This window comes from Erpetoichthys calabaricus, chromosome 2 (genome assembly GCF_900747795.2).
Source record: "Erpetoichthys calabaricus chromosome 2, fErpCal1.3, whole genome shotgun sequence".
NCBI classification, from domain to species: Eukaryota; Metazoa; Chordata; class Cladistia; order Polypteriformes; family Polypteridae; genus Erpetoichthys; species Erpetoichthys calabaricus.
Genome location: NC_041395.2, coordinates 146,747,969 through 146,769,320, shown reverse-complemented (window position 1 = coordinate 146,769,320; position 21,352 = coordinate 146,747,969). Strand labels below are relative to the sequence as shown.

General features: G+C 39.2%; 1 protein-coding gene across 3 annotated transcripts in view; it reads left to right on the top strand.

Annotated features, from left to right (window-relative positions):
- The window catches only part of atp11b (ATPase phospholipid transporting 11B (putative)), a 208,324-nt gene that overhangs the window by 34,321 nt on the left and 152,651 nt on the right, over window positions 1–21,352 (top strand). For all 3 annotated transcript variants that reach the window (XM_051923917.1, XM_028794610.2, XM_051923918.1), the window contains exons 2-3: window positions 8,980–9,096; window positions 14,457–14,546. In XM_051923917.1, coding sequence (XP_051779877.1) covers window positions 8,980–9,096; window positions 14,457–14,546 — 207 coding nt within the window. The remainder of the gene's footprint in view (window positions 1–8,979; window positions 9,097–14,456; window positions 14,547–21,352) is intronic.

The following is a 21,352-nucleotide window of genomic DNA, read 5'->3' as shown; positions in this document are numbered from 1 at the left end:
GTCACCACTGCTTTTTGCAATCACCATGGCACTGGCAGTTCACTGTCGAAATGCTTATGAGATAAAGGGGATTATCAGAGAAGAACTTGAACAGGAAATTTCACTATATGCAGATAATGTGGTACTGTATATATCTAATCCACAAAATACTGTGTCTGTAGTCTGAACAGCACTAACAGAATTTCAAAAGATTTCTGGTCTCAGAATTAATTTGAACAAAAGTGTGCTCTTTCCTGTGAATTCTCAAGCACAATATTCGCTTGGAAACCTTCCAAGGTGTCTGCATAGAAAAAATCAAGCAAGACTTGCATAGATGGTCTACCCTCCATCTCACTTTAGCTGGAAGAATTAACATTGTCAAGTTTAATATCCCTCCTAAGCTTCTTTTTCTATTTCAAAATGTTCCAATATACATTAATAAATATTTTTTTAAGAAATTAGAGTCGATCATAGCCTCATTTATTTGAAATTCAAAACATCCACGTATCCAAAGAGTGACCCTACAAAGACCTAAGGCACAAGGTAGCATTGCTCTACCTAACTTTCAGTTTTATTACTGGGCGGCAAATATACAAGCTTTAGAAACCTGGACATTGACACAAATAGATGAACATACACAGGCATAGTCTGCAATAGAAATAAAATCCTGCGTACTTCTTTATATTCCTTGCTTTGTACCCCAATAAGTACAGATTATCCAGATTCCAAATTATCTACTAATTCGCATTATCTTGGTATCATCTGCAAACTTAACCAGCTTACTTAAATTCCTATCTAAATCATTTATACTAGCCAACCGCGGCATAGCATACGCCACATACTCACGGCACTCTTTTAATGAGTTTTAAGCACAGGTGAAAAAAATGAACTTTTGAAAAATCCGTAATTTAATAAACCACCAAGAAAAGTAACATTGCAACAATGCATGCTACGAACCAACGTACAATTGTCCGTGACTGAAAACAGGAGGACCGCTGTCACACCTCCACCTCCCAGAGCGAGGGACGGGGCTGGATGGTGCTCGGGCGCGGAGGGTGGAACGGGGGGGAGGGGAAGGACGTTTATTCCGCCCCCTCCGTCCCAGACCCCTGCCATTTATTGTTCTTTGCGGTTCCGGCAGCTTTTCTAAATATAATCCACCAAGTCACCCGACCATGGTAGTAGTGAGGGGGGGGGGGGGGGGGGGGGTGTACAAAGGGAAGGGATGTAATCAGTGCGAGCGTATGACCCGCACTTACTGGGAATTCCTCGTTCATGGGGAACAATTACAAGCCCCGGTCTCCATCACGAATGGGGTTCAACGGCTTACCCATGCCTGTCAGCAGCAGGTAGATACACGTTGATCCATTCAGTGTAGCGCGTATGCAGTACCGGACATCCAAGGGCATCACAGACCTGTTAATGCTCAATCTCACGTGGCTGAAAGCTACTTGTCCCTCTAAGAAGTTGGACGCCGACCGCTCGGGGGGTCGCGTAACTATTTAGCAGTAGGGAGTCTCGTTCGTTTTCGGAATTAACCAGACAAATCGCTCCACCAACTAAGAACGGCCATGCACCACCACCCACAGAATCGAGAAAGAGCTATCAATCTGTCAATCCTCTCCGTGTCTGGGCCGGGTGAGGTTTCCCGTGTTGAGTCAAATTAAGCGAAATTTGTGTGTGGTGAGTTGTTGCATCCGGGCACATGAGGAGGCACTGTGAATGCCTTGAGAGCGTGGGTGGATGCGTGTCTGGGAATAATGAGTATCTGTATATCTTCTTAGATATAGAAAGCGTCTGATGCGGTGTTAGAGTTGGTGGGCGGGGCTAATTGAGTTGACGGATGTGGCTATTTCTTGTGTATCCCATGATTGTCTTCCGGCATTGTGAATGCCTCGTGAGACAGGATGGTGGTGTTTGGTGAGTTGTTGCAGTTTGTGAGTTAAAAGCTGTGATGGTTTTACACTCCAGTACATTGCGGTGAATGCTGGTAACAGTCAGGCGGGCGGGCAGACGTTCTCGTCCCATGCTCTTAGAGTTGGTGGGCGTGGCTCTGTGAGTTGTCGTTGTATCCCATGATCTTAGAGTTGGTGGGCGGGTCTCTGTGATTTTGCAGGGGTGGCTATGTCGTGCATATCCCATGGTTGTCTTGCTTGCGCATCCCATGGTTGTGTTGCTTGCCCTGTCGGCTTAGTGAATTATATATATTGATATATATATTTTAAAAATAGCAGCGGCCCTAGCACTGACCCCTTTGGAACACCACTCTTAACATCAGCCAATTCTGATGAGGTTCCTCGCACCATCACCCTGTGCTTCCTGTGTCTGAACCAATTCTGCACCCATCTAAAAACATCACCCTGAACTCCCACTTCTTTTAATTTGATGCCCGACCTCTTATGTGGCACATTATCAAATGCTTTCTGAAAATCAAGATAAATGATATCATATGCTCCACTTTGATCGTATTCTTTTGTTGCCTCCTCATAGAATTCCAGCATGTTAGTAAAACACGAACTCCATCTTCTGAACCCATGCTGACTGTTCAGACTAACTACCTGTCCTTGCCACGTGTTGCTCCTTCCATTAATTTTCCTTTGATGCATGTTAAGCTTACTGGCCTGTAGTTGCTTGGATCTGCCCTGTCACCCTTTTTATATTTTGGGATGATATTTGCCATTTTCAGTCCTTTGGAATCTCTGCAGTGCACAGTGACTTCCTAAAGATGTGTCAAGGGTTTATATATGTACTCACTAACCTCTTCAAGAACTCGAGGATAAATATTATCTGGTCCTGGTGATTTGTTTGATTTCATCTTATTTAATCTGAGCAGCACTTCTCCCTCTGCAATTTCCAAATCCCTCAGTACCCCCTTAGTTGTCGTGTTTACCTGTGGGAGGTTATCCACTTGCTCACTTGTAAACACCACAGAAAAATGTAAGTTTAGGGCATCTGCTATTTCATTGTCTGTATCTTTTAATTCCCCATTACTATTTCTGATGCACTTGACCTCCTCCTTGACTGTTACTACTAAAATACTGAAAGAATCTCTTAGGGTCTTCTTTCGCCTTATCTGCTATATTGCTCTCCAACTGTCTTTTAGCCTCCCTGATATCCTTCTTAATGGTTGCCCTCATGTTCTCATATGCTCAACGATTCACTTTGCAGTCATTAGTCTTATATGCCTTATAAAGCAGTTTTTTCCTTTGCAACTTTTTTTAAATCTTTATTAATCCACTGTGGAGTTTTTTTTAATTTCCTATTAATTCCAAATTTAGGTATGTATCTGTCCTGCATTACATCTAAAACATTTCTAAATCTGTTCCACTGCTCCTTGACCGTTTCCACGCTTAAAAGTTTATCCCAGTGTATCCTACTTAGACATTGTCGCATCTGGTCAAAATTTGCTCTACCAAAGTTCAACATAACAATTTTAGTCTTTGCATCTGCACTCTTACAAAACACTGAGAATTGTATTATGTTATTGTCACTTGACCCTAGTGGTTCAATCACCTCTACACCCTCAATTCTATCTTGATTATTACAAAATACTAAATCCAGATAGGCTTCACCCCGTCTTGGTGTTTTAACACACTGTGTTAAAAAACAGTCACTGATTACTTCTAAAAACTCCTGCTGTTGTGCTCCTCCATCTGCAAGGTTATCCCAGTTAATATTTGGATAATTAAAGTCCCCCATGACTATAATATCCATCCATTTTCCAACCCGCTGAATCTGAATACAGAGTCACGGTTGTCTGCTGGAGCCAATCCCAGCCAACACGGGGCACAAGGCAGGAACCAATCCCGGACAGAGTGCCAACCCACCGCATGACACACACAAACACACCCACACACCAAGCAGACACTAGGGCCAATTTAAAATCGTCAATCCACCTAACCTGCATGTCTTTGGACTGTGGGAGGAAACCGGAGTGCCCGGAGGAAACCCACGCAGACACAGGGAGAACATGCAAACTCCACGCACGAAGGACCCGGGAAGCAAACCCAGGTCTCCTAACTGCGACTTAAGGTCTGTTCTAATCCGATTTTGCCTAGCGAATGTGTATATTTCTGTTTTTGACTATCTGTTGTTGACATTGCTTTCTTATTTTAAAATGTTTCCATCAATGGGAAATTCAAGCTACTGTAGCTCAAGATACTGATCTATTTATGCTTTCATGTTTATTTTTGCTTATGCTAAAGATAAGTTTTTGCTGAAAAAAGTAGTTTATACGTTTCCAATGACCTTATTTAGTTTAATTATTCTGAATAATTACATCTTGCAAAAAAAAAAGTGGTAGACTGATTTAGGAAAAAATCATGCTTTATCATAAATTGAGCACAAGATTATGGACAAATTCTAGAAAGTATTCATAATATTATATTCGAAGTAAAGGTGTATTGGTGATGCATTCATTGTGCCTGATGAGGACTGCATATTGTTTCTTGGTTATGTTGAAATGCTCATGTTAATTGAGCATTCATAGATTTGTCAGAGATTTTCATATTGTACAGTGATCTCATTGGTGTTTTCAGTTTCTTAAAACTATTTAGATTTTCAATGTTAATAGTTTATGGGGGTATCAAAAGCTACATTTTGTGTTGATTCATTATTCATGTGAACGATGTAATGGCTTTTTCTGTAGAAGAATATAAAAATATATAAAAACTAACAATAGTTTTGAAATTGTGGTGGATCTGTCTTTTATTGGCATTCATGTTGGCATATCAAGTGACAATGCAAATCTTGAATTTAATGTGATGTGGACATGGAGATTCCACCCGTTTGAGGGGACATGATAATCTTGGTGAGATTTTAGCACAGGGCTTGTAAAAGATGATATCATTATGGACTACTTGATTTATCTTAACATGTGCATGCAACTCAATTTAATCTGTGACCTTTTCTCTTTTCTATCTGAAAGTACTACTTAAAATTAAAACTAAAATAAAGGTTCCAGCATTATTGTGTCTGTACTGTTAAATGAGTGAATTCCAAGATAATTTTGGATATTCTGTTTTAAGCAATCTCTCTAAAGCTCTGTCTGTATCAACATGCTTTTAGAATCTGGCTTGTCTGACAATTACTGTTATATTTGCAACATTTGCTATTGATTTTTTTTTTTTAATCATTAACTGGTTAAAAACAACTAACTAAAGAGGCAATGAATGTGTGAAATTGATACAGATTTCAAATATTACAAACTCCTGCCTCTTTAATTGTCCAGTTCTGTCCCCCATCCCAACACAGTGTCCTGTGTGAAATTAGTCTCGTCAGTTTGACATGACTCCCATTATTTCCTGACTCCTGTAAAGTGCCTTTGTTGTGCTATTTTCAGTGTGTCTTACCTGAGGTGGTCTTGGGAGTCTCTGTAGGTGAAGACAGGTCTGCACTTGGCAACTTTAAATTCTTTTACTTCCGATGACAAAGAAAGCTGGAACTGTTCAGATCTTATTCAAAACAAGAAGGATTTAAAGCTTAGGTGAAATCCAAACCATTTTCAGAAATATTTGTTAATTTTCCTTTCCACAGCTTGAACAGCTGGTGCTAATGCTTTGTATACAGTAAGAAGCCACACAAGTCTTTGAAGCAGGCCAAGCTGGTAAATCCAACACATCTATTTTCTGGGCAGAGACGACCTTTTAATGTTCTGCAGCCATTCTTCTACTTGCTTTTTTGGGGACTGGAGATACTGTTTTATCTTGTTTAAAGGAAAAGTGGTATTATCAAACCACTTTCCAAGGCACTTTATTGGATGTGTGTGGTCTTTCTTTTGTTGTGCACAAAAAAAAAATTGCTTTCCACACTGAGAATGACAGTGTTGTTTTTTATTGATAGATAGATAGATACTTTATTAATCCCCAAGTGGAAATTCACATACTCCAGCAGCAGCATACTAATAAAAACAATATTAATTAAAGAGTGATAAAAATACAGTGCAAGTTAAAAAGCGCAAGGTGGAGAGTGCGAGGCAGGTATAACAGTCAATAACATTGTATAATGTTACCGTTTACCCCCCGGGTGGAATTGAAAAGTCGCATAGTGTGGGGGAGGAATGATCTCATCAGTCTGTCAGTGGAGCAGGACAGTGACAGCAGTCTGTCACTGAAGCTGCTCCTCTGTCTGGATATGATACTGTTCAGTGGATGCAGTGGATTCTCCATGATTGACAGGAGCCGGCTCAGCGCCCGTCGCTCCGCCACAGATGTCAAACAGTCCAGCTCTGTGCCTACAATAGAGCCTGCCTTCCTCACCACTTTGTCCAGGTGTGAGGCGTCCCTCTTCTTTATGCTGCTTCCCCAGCACGCCACCGCATAGAAGAGGGCGCTCGCCACAACCGTCTGATAGAACATCTGCAGCATCTTATTGCAGATGTTGAAAGATGCCAGCCTTCTAAGGAAGTATATTCAGCTCTGTCCTCTCTTGCACAGAGCATCAGTATTGGCAGTCCAGTCCAGTTTATCATCCAGCTGCACTCCCAGGTATTTATAGGTCTGTACCCTCTGCACACAGTCACCTCTGATAACCACAGGATCCGTGAGGGATTTGGGCCTCCTAAAATCCACCACCAGCTCTTTGGTTTTTCTGGTGTTCAGTTGTAGGTGGTTTGAGTCGCACCATTTAACAAAGTCCTTGATTAGGTTCCTATACTCCTCCTCCTGCCCACTCCTGATGCAGCCCACGATAGCAGTGTCGTCAGCTAACTTTTGCACGTGGCAGGACTCAGAGTTGTATTTGAAAGTTCGATTATATAGGCTGATGTTAAATGTTTTTACTTTTCTTAATACTAATAGAAGACTACGCCACTGTTCTGTTTTGGCAACTGTTAACTTTTGAATGTGTGGCAATCTCAGGTGTACTCCGTCCATTAAAATGAATCTGGTTACCTTTTATTTATTTTATCTTTTTGTGTCTTTAGTTGACTATATGCACATGGTAGTGCTGATGTACTTCCGGTGAAGTCTCGGCCCGCTCAGTCATTTCTATTGTCAGTACTGTAGTTGTGATTTTTGTTTAGAGGCAAGAGTGTCCTAGAAAAAGAAGTTTAAGTTTCAGTGTTCAGATAACTCAACAGCTGAACATTGTTGTGTACCTTTATTTTAAGTTTCCGTTAAGTATAATAAGGTACTTAGTTTTCATTCATTTCCCTCCTATGCGGAAACCCAATCTAAATGGATTGTCGATATCCAGGGAGAGAACTTTATGATTAGTCCCCTTATCCAAGTTTGTAGCCAGTGTTTCTTTTATAAAAAAAAAAAAAAAAACTAATTTTTTGTGAGCCAGGGTCTGAGACAGGGCACTGACTATTGAATAAGGGAGCGGCCACCGTGTTGTTTTAGTGGAACGGTTTCTCCGTTCGACTTTAAAGACTGGGGATTTGGGAGAGGAAAAAATGACTGAAGGGAGGATGACACTCCAGGTGAGAAGAAGGATGATAAAACCCTAGAGAGCCACGACTATGCTTTGGCTTCAAATCCAGCAGTTGTCGACCTAGCACTTGTTGAAAACCTGTTTCTCAGAGAGGAGATCCTCAAGCTGAGACCCTTACAATGAAGCAGCAGTTTAGCATTCACTGTTTTGCTGGCTAAGACATTTGCTTTTTTACAAGGTAAGATGTCCAGCAAACTCATTTTAGTATGTATTAGCTTACGTACATATCCACCTGTCCCGGAGTACATTTTAATGACTAATTATTGAATTTCTGCCTTAGCCTCGATTAGTACACAAACATGTTAATACGTCTGGATCTTTCCTTTGTAATTGTGGATGTAGCTTGAAACATATAGTTTGACCCCTTCTCCTTTTTAGCTCCTGACATTTGGCACAGTGTTTGAATAATGTGATTTGCGTTGTTTACCGTAAGTCTGGGCACATCTTGAAATGATCAGGTGAAAAACGCCATAGCTAGTCTGTTTTGATATTAGCGCCAGCAGCACCTGGCTGGCATGGAATCCAGAAAAGAGTGTGCATATAGCCTATTGTGTGTACATCCCATACCACAACCCTCAAAATTCTGTGGTATCAGGCATCAGTAGTTTTGAAAGTTTTGTATCAAACTTTGGAATTTCAGCTTTCTGACAATCCTATGTTTAATATGGTTTTTCATTTTTTTAAAGTTCAAATAATAAGGGTATAAGTATAATGGTAAATAACTAAGGTAAATTATGTATTAACTTAAACGTTAAGTAATGGTATTCAGTATGAATTATTAATTTTATTTTATTTTTTGCTTTCTACAAGTGTGGTTCATTGGTTATACAAACCTAAATTGAAAGAGATTTTAATTGAATATTTATCTCCTAAAGCTAACAAGTAATATTTTTATCTTTTCTGAAACTTCTATTCTAAATGTGGTTGTGAATAAAAGTTTTCCTCATTTATCTTGGTTTGTGGAAAAAGTGGAAATCCATTAATCTCTCCTCTCTACCTTGGTTCTCACAGTCAAAAGGCAGTCATCCAAAGGTGAAAGAAAAAAAAAATGAAGTCATGCTTCTGACTTATGTGAAAAGCATACTGTACCTGCTTATAATTCATAGTAGATGGAGGTGGACTTTACACATTTAATAAGAATGATTGTATCCATGTTATTGCTTTTTTTACCCGCTTATTAACTGCATCTGTAGTACATAATATTATATGTAGTACATAATTCATTAAATGTGTCATCGTTATAGATGTACGTGGGCCAAAATTAGTTTGTTTGTTTGGTCATATAATGAATTTTGTGTGGTAGATATTTGAGATAACTTTTTGAATTTATTATTTTTATAGTCTAAAGTGTGGTCAATGTTTGACCCTTATGATGTTGCTTAAAATATGTTAATTTAATTTTCAAAGCTTTATAATAGGTAGTTGACTGTTAGACCCATAATCTGTTACCTACTGCACAAGATCTTTCAGGAGAGAATAGCAAGAATCTGCATCAGCTTTTGTTTGTAAATTTTTAAATATTGACTCGTTCACTCATTTTTACTATTTTCTTGTGTGTATTTTCAGGGTTTTGACCCACCCCATCAAAGTGACACAAGGACAGTTTATGTAGCTAATCGCTTTCCTCAGCATGATCATTATATTCCCCAGAAATTTGCAGATAACCGGATTATATCATCCAAGGTAAGTATTTCTTGTTAAAGGAAATAAAATTTATTTAAGCCACATACAAAAAGTGTGAGTTATTTAAAAAGTTAATGCTTTTGAAGTTGTCCGTTTACATAAAGATATAATAATAATATGCATAATATGCAATGTTCTGTATGTGTCTTTTTTTTTTTTTTGGCAGGAAACTTCCTGCAGTGTAAACAAAGAGCAACAAGTCAAGGCCTGTTTTATCAAAGAGTGAGAGGCAATAGGAATATTAGCCTTTATGTTAAAGAAAATGTAATTATAAAATGCCAAAAAGAAATCTGAGAAATCATCTTGTGTAATTAGACAAATAGCTGTTTGTTTGGACAGTGAGCTTGTTTTAAGTGCAGCAGCTTACATTTTTAATTGGAAAAAGAAAAGATAAAAACAAATTTGAAATTGCTGCTTAGTAAACAACAGCAAAATTTATATTTTACTTATAAACCTGTTGAGCATGTTAGTCTTCTTGATAAACAACTTATGAACATTTGATACGTTTGTGGCTTTTTAAAAGATTGTAATGTGTTTATTATTTGTTACTGTTTGTCATACAGCATATAAAGAAATGCTGCATGTTAAAGCATGTTAAAGAAATTCTGAAAAATATGTATATATTTTTAAACCTTGTTTCAGATAGGTACATTACAGAAAAAATTAAACAATATGACAGTATTGTACTTAAAAAATATGACAGCTTGTAATTATGAGAAGCATTTTAAACCCAGCCACAGGGGATGCACAAACCATTGTGTTTCTTCTTGCTGGTCCCCAGCCCGGATAAATGGGGGAGGGTTACGTCAGGAAGGGCATCCGGTATAAAATTTTGCCAAATCAATATGCGGACAACAATACAAATTTCCATACCTGATTGGTCGAGCCCTGGGTTAACAACGACCGCCAACGTGTTGCTGGCAGAAATTGGGCTACTGTTGGCCAAAAGAAAAAGAAGGAAAAAAAGAGGGGGGAGACATGTCCGGAGGCAGGAGGAGAGGAGGAAAGTAAAGAGAGTGGAACGGAGGATAGGAACTTAGAATGTTGGCAGTATGACTGGTAAGGAGAGAGAGTTAGCAGATATGATGGAGAGAAGGAAGGTTGATATATTGTGCGTGCAAGAGGCTAAATGGAAGGGGAGTAAGGCCAGATGGATTGGAGGTTGATTCAAATTGTTCTATCATGGTGTGGATGGGAGGAGAAATGAGGTAGAAATTATTCTGAAGGAACAGTATGTCAAGAGTGTTTTGGAGGTGAAAAGAGTGTCAGGCAGTGTAATGATTATGAAGCTGGAAATTGGAGGTGTGATGATGAATGTTATTAGTGCATATGTACCGCAAGTTGGGTGTGCAGTGGGTGAGAGAGAAGATTTTTGGAGTGAGTTGGATGAAGTGATGAACAGTGTACCCAAGGGGCAGAAAGTTGGGATTGGAGCGGATTTCAATGGGCATGTTGGTCAAGGGAATAGTGGAGACAAGGAGGTGATGGGTAGGTGTGGTGTCAAGGGGAGGAATGAAGGTGGTCAGAGGATAGTGTATTTTGCCAAAAGGATGGACATGGCTGTGGTGAATACATATTTTAAGAAGAGGGAGGAACATAGGGTTACGTACAAGAGACAAGAGTGGAGGAAGATGCACACAGGTAGATTACATCCTATGCAGAAGAGTTGATCTGAGGGAGATTGAAGACTGCAAAGTGGTGGCAGGGGAAAGTGTAGTTAAGCAGCATAGGAGGGTGGTCTGTAGGATGATTTTGGAGATCAAGAAGAGGAAGAGAGTGAGGGCAGAGCCAAGGATCAAATGGTGGAAGTTGAAAACGGAAGACTGCAAGGTTGAGTTTAAGGAGGAGGTGACACAGGCACTGGGTGGCAGTGAAGAGTTACCAGACAGCTAGGAAACTACAGCAGATGTAGTAAGGGTGACAGCAAGAAGGGTGCTTGGCGTGACATCTGGAAGGAGGAAATGGAAACCTGGTGGTGGAATGAGGAAATACAGGAGAGTATACGGAGGAAGAGGATGGCAAAGAAGAAGTGGTACAGTCAGAGAGATGCAGAAAGTAGACGAGTACAAGGAGATAAGGCGCACGGTGAAGAGAGACGTGGCGAAGGCTAAAGAAAAGGCGTATGATGAGTTGTATGAGAGGTTGGACACTAAGGAGGGAGAAAAGGACCTGTACCGATTGGCTAGACTAGACTAGAGCTGGGAAAGATGTGGAGCAGGTTAGTACTTTGAGAGGCTGATGAATGAAGAGAACGAGAGAGAGAAGAGGTTGGATGATGTGGAGATAGTGAATCAGGAAGTGCAATGGATTAGCAAGGACGAAGTAAGGACAGCTATAAAGAGGATGAAAAATGGAAAGGCCGTTGGTCCAGATGACATACCTGTGGAAGCATGGAGGTGTTTAGGAGAGATGGCAGTGGAGTTTTTAACCAGATTGTTTAATGGAATCTTGAAAAGTGAGAGGATGCCTGAGGAGTGGAGAAGTGTACTGGTGCCGATATTTAAGAATAAGGGGGATGTGCAGGACTACAGTAACTACAGGGGAATAAAATTGATGAGACACAGCATGAAGTTATGGGAAAGAGTAGTGGATGCTAGGTTAAGAAGTGAGGTGATGATTAGTGAGCAGCAGCATGGTTTCATGCCAAAAAAGAGCACGACAGATGCAATGTTTGCTCTGAGGATGTTGATGGAGACATTTAGAGAAGGCCAGAAGGAGTTGCATTGCGTCTTTGTGGACCTGGAGAAAGCATATGACAGGGTGCCTCAAGAGGAGTTGTGGTATTGTATGAGGAAGTCAGTAGTGGCAGAGAAGTACGTAAGAGTTGTACAGGATATGTACGAGGGAAGTGTGACAGTGGTGAGGTCTGCGGTAGGAGCGACGGATGCATTCAACATGGAGGTGGGATTACATCAGGGATCAGCTCTGAGCTCTTTCTTATTGGCAATGATGATGGACAGTTTGACAGACGAGATTAGACAGGAGTCCCCGTGGACTGTGATGTTTGCTGATAACATTGTGATCTGTAGTGATAGTAGGGAGCAGGTTGAGGAGACCCTGGAGAGGTGGAGATATGCTCTAGAGAGGAGAGGAATGAAGGTCAGTAGGAACAAGACAGAATACATGTGTGTAAATTAGAGGGAGGTCAGTGGAATGGCGAGGATGCAGGGAGTAGAGTTGGCGAAGGTGGATGAGATTAAATACTTGGGATCAACAGTACAGAGTAATGGGGATTGTGGAAGAGAGGTGAAAAAGAAAGTGCAGGCAGGGTGGAATGGGTGGAGAAGAGTGTCAGGAGTGATTTGTGACAGACGGGTATCAGCAAGAGTGAAAGTGAAGGTCTACAGGACGGTAGTGAGACCAGCTATGTTATATGGGTTGGAGACGGTGGCACTGACCAGAAAGCAGGAGACAGAGCTGGAGGTGGCAGAGTTAAAGATGCTAAGATTTGCACTGGGTGTGATGAGGATGGATAGGATTAGAAATGAGTACATTAGATGGTCAGCTCAAGTTGGACGGTTGGGAGACAAAGTCAGAGAGGCGAGATTGCATTGGTTTGGACGTGTGCAGAGGAGAGATGCTGGGTATATTGGGAGAAGGATGCTAAGGATAGAGCTACCAGGGAAGAGGAAAAGAAGAAGGCCTAAGCGAAGGTTTATGGATGTGGTGAGAGAGGATATGCAGGTGATGGGTGTAACGGAACAAGATGCAGGGGATAGAAAGATGTGGAAGAAGATGATCCGCTGCGGCAACCCCTAACGGGAGCAGCCGAAAGAAGAAGAAGAAGAATTATGAGAAGCATTTTATTTTCTTTTATGCCATATATGTATTGTGGATACATATTTTTGTAGAAATTTTGTATTTTAAGAAAACATTTTTTTAGCATCTTTATGGTCATTGAACAATAAGTCTGCAAAATTTCATTTTGTATTTTAAGAAAAAGTGAACTTAAAAAAACCTGATAAGAGCATCTCTTACCCCAGTAAAACCATCATTCTATATGCAAGATACACAATCAAAGTAAAACTCGCTCACAACCTACCTACATTTCCCAGCTGTCAGGATTTTTTTCATTAATGACATGTGCAATATTACTCTGTCCAATGTAAAACAACTTTGAACTTTGACTTATTATTCAACCACTTATTGATAAAGTAATTTCTTAATTACACTGAAATTAATTTTATAAGAGCAACCTACATTTTTCATGGTGACCCTAGTCAAAATCATATGTTGAGAATTAGCTATGCACTCAGTCTGAGTTAAATGAAAAAAAATCATCTAACTTCTATTATTGTTTTTTATTTAGCCTGCACTTTTAACAGCAGCAGTCTAATCTGATCTGGTGGTAAGAAGTATAAAGTTAATAGGCAATTGAGACCACAATTTAGGTTAGGATAAATTGTGAGAGAAATTAAATATTGAATATTCAAACTTATTCAATAGGGAATATACACTGAACCATGCCAAACGTTTGAATGAAAGACTGGTTTCTTCCTTCAGTGAATGAGGGGTAAAGGCAGATCTTCAGTTCTAATGCACAGCACTATGTGAATGATGTTTTCCTTGTTGATATTTAATGCAGAGCTTTAAGGAAGTATCCTCTAACATTTTAGCAAAAAATGTGCCCATTTTGTATGTTTTGACCATACAAATGGATATTGGACTTGTGAATTATACATGAGTTATATGAGAATTTTTTTTCTTTTTTCTGAGATTGTTTTCACATTGTTTGCCACTGTCCAGTGTTGATTTCCTATTGATGCTGCTGAGTCTGAATTTTCAATATTTAATTTCTCCACAAAGACATGAGATTAATAATTTCTATCTGCCATCACTGCAGACTACATGGGGTAAGTAACATTTAAAAAAAAAAAAAGAGTTTTGAATGGAATATTCAACACTTCAACAGTGTAAAATGGATGATTACGTGTTACTCCATGTCTGGCTCAAGTCGATCTTTATTAACACAGAATTCCGAGGTCGTGTCAAGCTTGTAGTTAAGGCCATTTGGTTAAATATCTGCACTTGTATGAATAATTTAACTTTTTTTTTTTTTTTAATAAAAACACCATTAATAGAAGTTTACCTTCTGACTTTACTCCATTTGCTCATTGCTTTTTAATAATGAATGAATTTATAGTAGAAGTACTAATGTGTGTTTTCCTTTTATGAAAGATTAGTCATATGGTTTCACTGCAGTAAGTAGATCCATAGAGATTTTAGAAATTCAGGGTACTGTAGTCTTAAGTGATTTCTAAAATAATAATGATTATGTCATATATTTCTTATATTCTTATATAATTACAGAAATGTCTATAATGTCATTTATACTAATTGCAAAATTTTCTTCTTTTTAGTACACAGTATGGAATTTTATTCCCAAGAATCTATTTGAGCAGTTCAGAAGAATAGCCAATTTTTATTTTCTTATCATTTTCCTTGTCCAGGTATGGTTTCAATTTTCTTTATACATTTGGACTTAACTACCCTTTCATTTCTAAGTCAATGGATGTATTACAGTATAAAAACTGGTAACTATAAAACATTACTGTTTAGCAAATTATTTTTATAAAATATTACATGCTATTTAATGAAATGTAAGAATTTGTTTTCCAGAAGGAAGGTCTACATTTAAATGTGCATTTTTGTGTGATTTAGGATTATTGTTGTTACCATAGATAAAGTGCTTGGTCATTAGCAAGACTTACTGAATTTTATCCTAACAAAGAGTACATCATTTATTTGTTTTTTAATACCTATTGACATGTTGAATTGGTAAAAGAAAAGTGCATTTTAGGCCACTTCAAAAATTAGCTTTTGAGGGGAATTACAAGCTCAAAAAAAAAAAAAAATCTCGAGTCTTAGGTAAATAAGCTGAAGGGAGAATGGAGGCTGAGCCATACAAAACACAATCAAATTCTGAAAATTATCTATATATTTATACCAGTGATGAAGCAAAATATCTACTTGTCATCAACTTAAATGACAAAGCAGTTCAGGATGATAAATATTTAAATTACAGTTCTTTGTGGAATAAGAATGTGAGCAGGTATTCTGTTTATAGCTGTCAGTAAGTCTCTTTTTCAGTTATGATAGATACCTGTTACATGCAAATAAAAATTTCACTGTACTCTATACATGACTTGTATTACAAAAAACACACCCTGGTAAATGTAAAATGAGTCCAGTGCCAAAAAGCACCAACTTCTATTTTAACAGTCTATAATATAGTTTAAAAATTGTTTACATTTGGAGAACCAATAAATAGGCAAAAATAGTCTCCCAACAATGATCAGGACTTCTACTTTTTATGTAGTGTACAGTGTCTGAAGTATTTAACAATTATTGTTTTCTGTAACTGTAAATACAATTATTGGTTTTATATTTAACAATTATTGATTTCTATTATTTAAACACATTTGCAAAAAAATAATTTTTATTTATGACATCGTGTGTACCAACAAACTTGTTTGTCAGATCAATCTTCACTGTCAGTCACAATCAGCACTGTCTGGCCTGCTCTTGGTCACTTTCAGCTGTCTGTTTCACCTACCAAGGAACTTGGGAACATCATTACTAGATGGTGAAACTGCCACCAGCTGCATCCTCTCAAACTGGACGAGTGTCTCTACCCCGGAACATAGTATTACTGTTACTCTCCTTACTCTGTCTTGCAACATGACTCCACCAGTCTGGTTCTGGAACCTTAACACTAGAATTACCAGAGCCTACGAAAAAACTTGTAAATCCGGCCCACCTTAAATCCCTTCGCACCTCTCTGTCAGCGTCTTTTGTCTTCTAAATCTATACTATCTATACTAATTAATTAAAGGCAAAGCCCTCACTGACTCACTGACTGACTGACTCATCACTAATTCTCCAACTTCCCGTGTAGGTGGAAGGCTGAAATTTGGCAGGCTCATTCCTTACAGCTTACTTACAAAAGTTAGGCAGGTTTCATTTCGAAATTCTACGCGTAATGGTCATAACTGGAACCTGTTTTTTGTCCATATACTCTAATGGAGGAGGCGGAGTCACGTATCGCGTCATCACGCCTCCTACGTAATCACGTGAACTAAAAACAAGGAAGAGATTTACAGTACGAGTCAAACGCGGGAACGAAGGTAAATGACATTGTTGAGTGTCTTTTAATACTGTGTAAGCATACATATTAACACTTGTGCAATTAAACGTGTGCATTTACGGGGTGATTTCTCAGGCTTAAAAGCTCGCCTTTTATTAAAAAGGTAAATGCAAACTGTTTTCATACTGAAGGGCACAAACCACGTTAGATTTCAGACGTTAAACGCGCAAAAATGTCGGTACACCAGATAAATAAGCGCAACATATTATCAGTTGTATTGTATGCTTACAATACATATAGAAATGTATATTTTCACTCAATTTAAAAAGGTTTTCTTTTCTTCTTAATAAAAATTTAAAAGCGGTACTTCGCCGGTGCGAAGCGCGTGGATTTGACCGACTGACACATACAGACATATTCATGAGTGCAGGTATTTCGGAAAGAAAGCACCGTGTAAACCTAAAGTTTAAATTAAGTTCATAGACCTACAAAAGGTTGCCATTGATTTGAGCAAGATTGCTTTTCTCCTGTACAACTATACGTTGCATTCTCAAGAGTGTGCTTGCACGGCTTCGGATATATATATATACTAGCAAAATACCCGCGCTTCGCAGCGGAGAAGTAGTGTGTTAAAGAGGTTATGTAAACATATATATACATAAACATATATACTTATATACATATCTACATATACACATATCTACATATATACATATATATATATATATACACATATAGACATCCACATATATATACATATATCAACATATATATACACATACATATACACACATACATACATACACACATATATATATATATAAATATATATACAGTGGTGTGAAAAACTATTTGCCCCTTTCCTGATTTCTTATTCTTTTGCATATTTGTCACACAAAATGTTTCTGATCATCAAACACATTTAACCATTAGTCAAATATAACACAAGTAAACACAAAATGCAGTTTTTAAATGATGGTGTTTATTATTTAGGAAGAAAAAAAATCCAAACCTACATGGCCGTGTGTGAAAAAGTAATTTCCCCCTAGTTAAAAAATAACCTAACTGTGGTGTATCACACCTGAGTTCAATTTCCGTAGCCACCCCCAGGCCTGATTACTGCCACACCTGTTTCAATCAAGAAATCACTTAAATAGGAGCTGCCTGACACAGAGAAGTAGACCAAAAGCACCTCAAAAGATAGACATCATGCCAAGATCCAAAGAAATTCAGGAACAAATGAGAACAGAAGTAATTGAGATCTATCAGTCTGGTAAAGGTTATAAAGCCATTTCTAAAGCTTTGGGACTCCAGCGAACCACAGTGAGAGCCATTATCCACAAATGGCAAAAACATGGAACAGTGGTGAACCTTCCCAGGAGTGGCCGGCCGACCAAAATTACCCCAAGAGCGCAGAGACGACTCATCCGAGAGGTCACAAAAGACCCCAGGACAACGTCTAAAGAACTGCAGGCCTCACTTGCCTCAATTAAGGTCAGTGTTCACGACTCCACCATAAGAAAGAGACTGGGCAAAAACGGCCTGCATGGCAGATTTCCAAGACGCAAACCACTGTTAAGCAAAAAGAACATTAGGGCTCGTCTCAATTTTGCTAAGAAACATTTCAATGATTGCCAAGACTTTTGGGAAAATACCTTGTGGACTGATGAGTCAAAAGTTGAATTTTTTTGGAAGGCAAATGTCCCGTTACATCTGGCGTAAAAGGAACACAGCATTTCAGAAAAAGAACATCATACCAACAGTAAAATATGGTGGTGGTAGTGTGATGGTCTGGGGTTGTTTTGCTGGTTCAGGACCTGGAAGGCTTGCTGTGATAGATGGAACCATGAATTCTACTGTCTACCAAAAAATCCTGAAGGAGAATGTCCGGCCATCTGTTCATCAACTCAAGCTGAAGCGATCTTGGGTGCTGCAACAGGACAATGACCCAAAACACACCAGCAAATCCACCTCTGAATGGCTGAAGAAAAACAAAATGAAGACTTTGGAGTGGCCTAGTCAAAGTCCTGACCTGAATCCAATTGAGATGCTATGGCATGACCTTAAAAAGGCGGTTCATGCTAGAAAACCCTCAAATAAAGCTGAATTACAACAATTTTGCAAAGATGAGTGGGCCAAAATTCCTCCAGAGCGCTGTAAAAGACTCATTGCAAGTTATCGCAAACGCTTGATTGCAGTTATTGCTGCTAAGGGTGGCCCAACCAGTTATTAGGTTCAGGGGGCAATTACTTTTTCACACAGGGCCATGTAGGTTTGGATTTTTTTTTCTCCCTAAATAATAAAAACCATCATTTAAAAACTGCATTTTGTGTTTACTTGTGTTATATTTGACTAATGGTTAAATGTGTTTGATGATCAGAAACATTTTGTGTGACAAACATGCAAAAGAATAAGAGATCAGGAAGGGGGCAAATAGTTTTTCACACCACTGTATATACACATACAGACACACACACACACATATATATATATATATATATATATATATATATATATATACATATAGCAAAATACCCACGCTTTGCAGCGGAGAAGTAGTGTGTTAAAGAGGTTATGTAACCATATATATACATAAACATATATACATATCTACATATACATATATATATACATACACACATCCACATATATATATATATATATATATATATACAGTATTTTGCGCACCATAAGGCGCACTGGATTGAAAGGCGCACTCTCAATTGCGGGGCTTATTTCTGTACTTAAGCCATACATAAGGCGCACCGTATTATTCGGCGCATGCAAAAACAAGGTAACAGAAGCAAAACAATGAGTTTAGTTAAACCTTATTCTACTACGTATTTAAAAATACACTCACATTGTTTTTTGATCAGTTTGTTGTCACAAATCCATCGAAGTCCTCACCTTCTGTATCTGAATTGAACAGATGGGCAAGTTCGCCATCAAACATGCCGGGTTCCCTCTCGTCATTGTCGGAATCAGTCTCGTTGCCGGGTGGCTGTTCAGCAATGATTCCAGCTTTCGCGTAAGCTCGGACAACAGTCGAAGCAGACACCTTAGCCCAGGCATCCACAATCCATTCACATATGGTGGCGTAACTCACCCGGCGCTGCCTTCCAGTCTTAGTAAAGGTGTGTTCGCCGTCTCTCATCCATCGCTCCCATGACGCTCGCATCTTCACTTTGAACGCCCTGTTTACACCGATGTCCAGCGGTTGGAGTTCTTTTGTTAATCCTCCTGGAATGATGGCAAGCTCCGTATTCATTTGCTTCACTTGTTTTTTCACAGTAGCGGTGATATGGGTACGCATGGAGTCGCAGATCAACAAAGACGGTGATGCATGGAAAAACCCACCCGGTCTCTTCACATACACCTCTCTCAGCCACTCTCTCATTTTCTCCTCGTCCATCCAGCCCTTTGGATTGGCCTTAACGATGACTCCGTCTGGAAACTTTTCTTTTGGCAGCGTCTTCCTCTTAAAAATGACCATAGGTGGTAGTTTCTGTCCATTACCGTGGCAACCAAGAACAACAGTGAAAGCCGATTTCTCATGCCCCGTGGTGCGTATGGATACCGTGCTGGTCCCCTTTTTCTCCACAGTATGGTTCACGGGGATGTCAAAAGTGAGAGGGACCTCGTCCATGTTGGTGATGTGGTTGGGCTGGATTTTTTTGTCGGTAATCTTGTTGCTGCAGTAGGTGCGGAAGATGGTCAGCTTTTCTTTGTAATCCGCTGGCAGTTGCTGCGCCACGGTAGTTCGTGCGCGGATGGCGAGATGGCGCCTTTTCATAAAACGAAAGCACCAAGACGGACCTCCTTGAAAGTGCTCGAGCTTCATGTCTTGTGCTATCGTTATTGCCTTCAGTCGAATGGTGACTGTAGAGACGCTTCTCCCGGCTGCTCTTTGTTCAAGAATCCATTGTTCAAGTTGGTCTTCCAACTCTGGCCACCTCGCCTTGTTCCCGCGGAAACTCTTTTTTGTCTTTTTAACTTGGCGCAATTCATTCTCCTGCTTCCTCCACTTCCGAACCATAGATTCATTGATTTTAAATTCTCTCGCTGCTGCTCTATTCCCATTTACAACCGCGTAACTGATAGCCTGTAGTTTGAATTGTGCATCGTAAGCATGTCTCTTCTCTGATGCCATTTTCAGGGTCCTTAGCCAAACAAATGTGGTTTCGCAGTGCACCAGTAGTACAATATACCTACCTGCCGTAGGCGTGGCGGAGGTAAGTGTACGTGGCTTTACGTAATGTTCTGCAATTGGTTTATCGCTGCCAGCGTTCATAGTGTATGTATTACTACGTCCCTATGTCGGCAGGAAATGGTCTGACAGTCAATCAAGCAGAGCGCTTACTAAAATGCACAACAACATTTTTACAGATTTTGGAACTCAGTGCACACATAAGGCGCACCGAATTTAAAGGCGCACCGTGGATTTTTGAGAAAATTAAAGGCTTTTAAGTGCGCCTTATAGTGCGCAAAATACTGTGTGTATATATATATATATATATATATATATATATATAATATAGACATACATACATACATTCACATATTTTTATATATATATATATATAGCAAAATACCCGCGCTTCGCAGCGGCGAAGTACTGCTTTAAAATTTTAAATAATAAACTGAGGGAAATTATACCAATAATTATTTGTTAAGGATCTCTTTGTATACCATGTTGTCAGTTCGCCCCTCCGGTTGTAATATGACCAAGTTGTGCGCTGAGCTTACTCTTGAGCATGCAACGTATACTTGGCCATGTGAAAAGCAAAGCAAGAACAGCAAGACTGCGCCAGCTGCGGAGCTCAGCTCGGAGCGAAATGAAGTGAATGAAATGAGGTGAATGGGAGGGGAGATGATCACGTGACTCCAACACCCGCCTTAAGTCTCCATCCCTCCACAAACACAGTCTCTCGGATCCCAACTCTCCTTTATATATATATATATATATATATATATATATATAGATAAATAGCAAAATACCCGCGCTTCGCAGCGGAGAAGTAGTGTGTTAAAGAGGTTATGAAAAAGAAAAGGAAACATTTTAAAAATAACGTAACATGATTGTCAATGTAATTGTGTTGTCATTGTTATGAGTGTTGCTGTCTTTTATATATATAATAATATACACACACACACACACACATAAACATA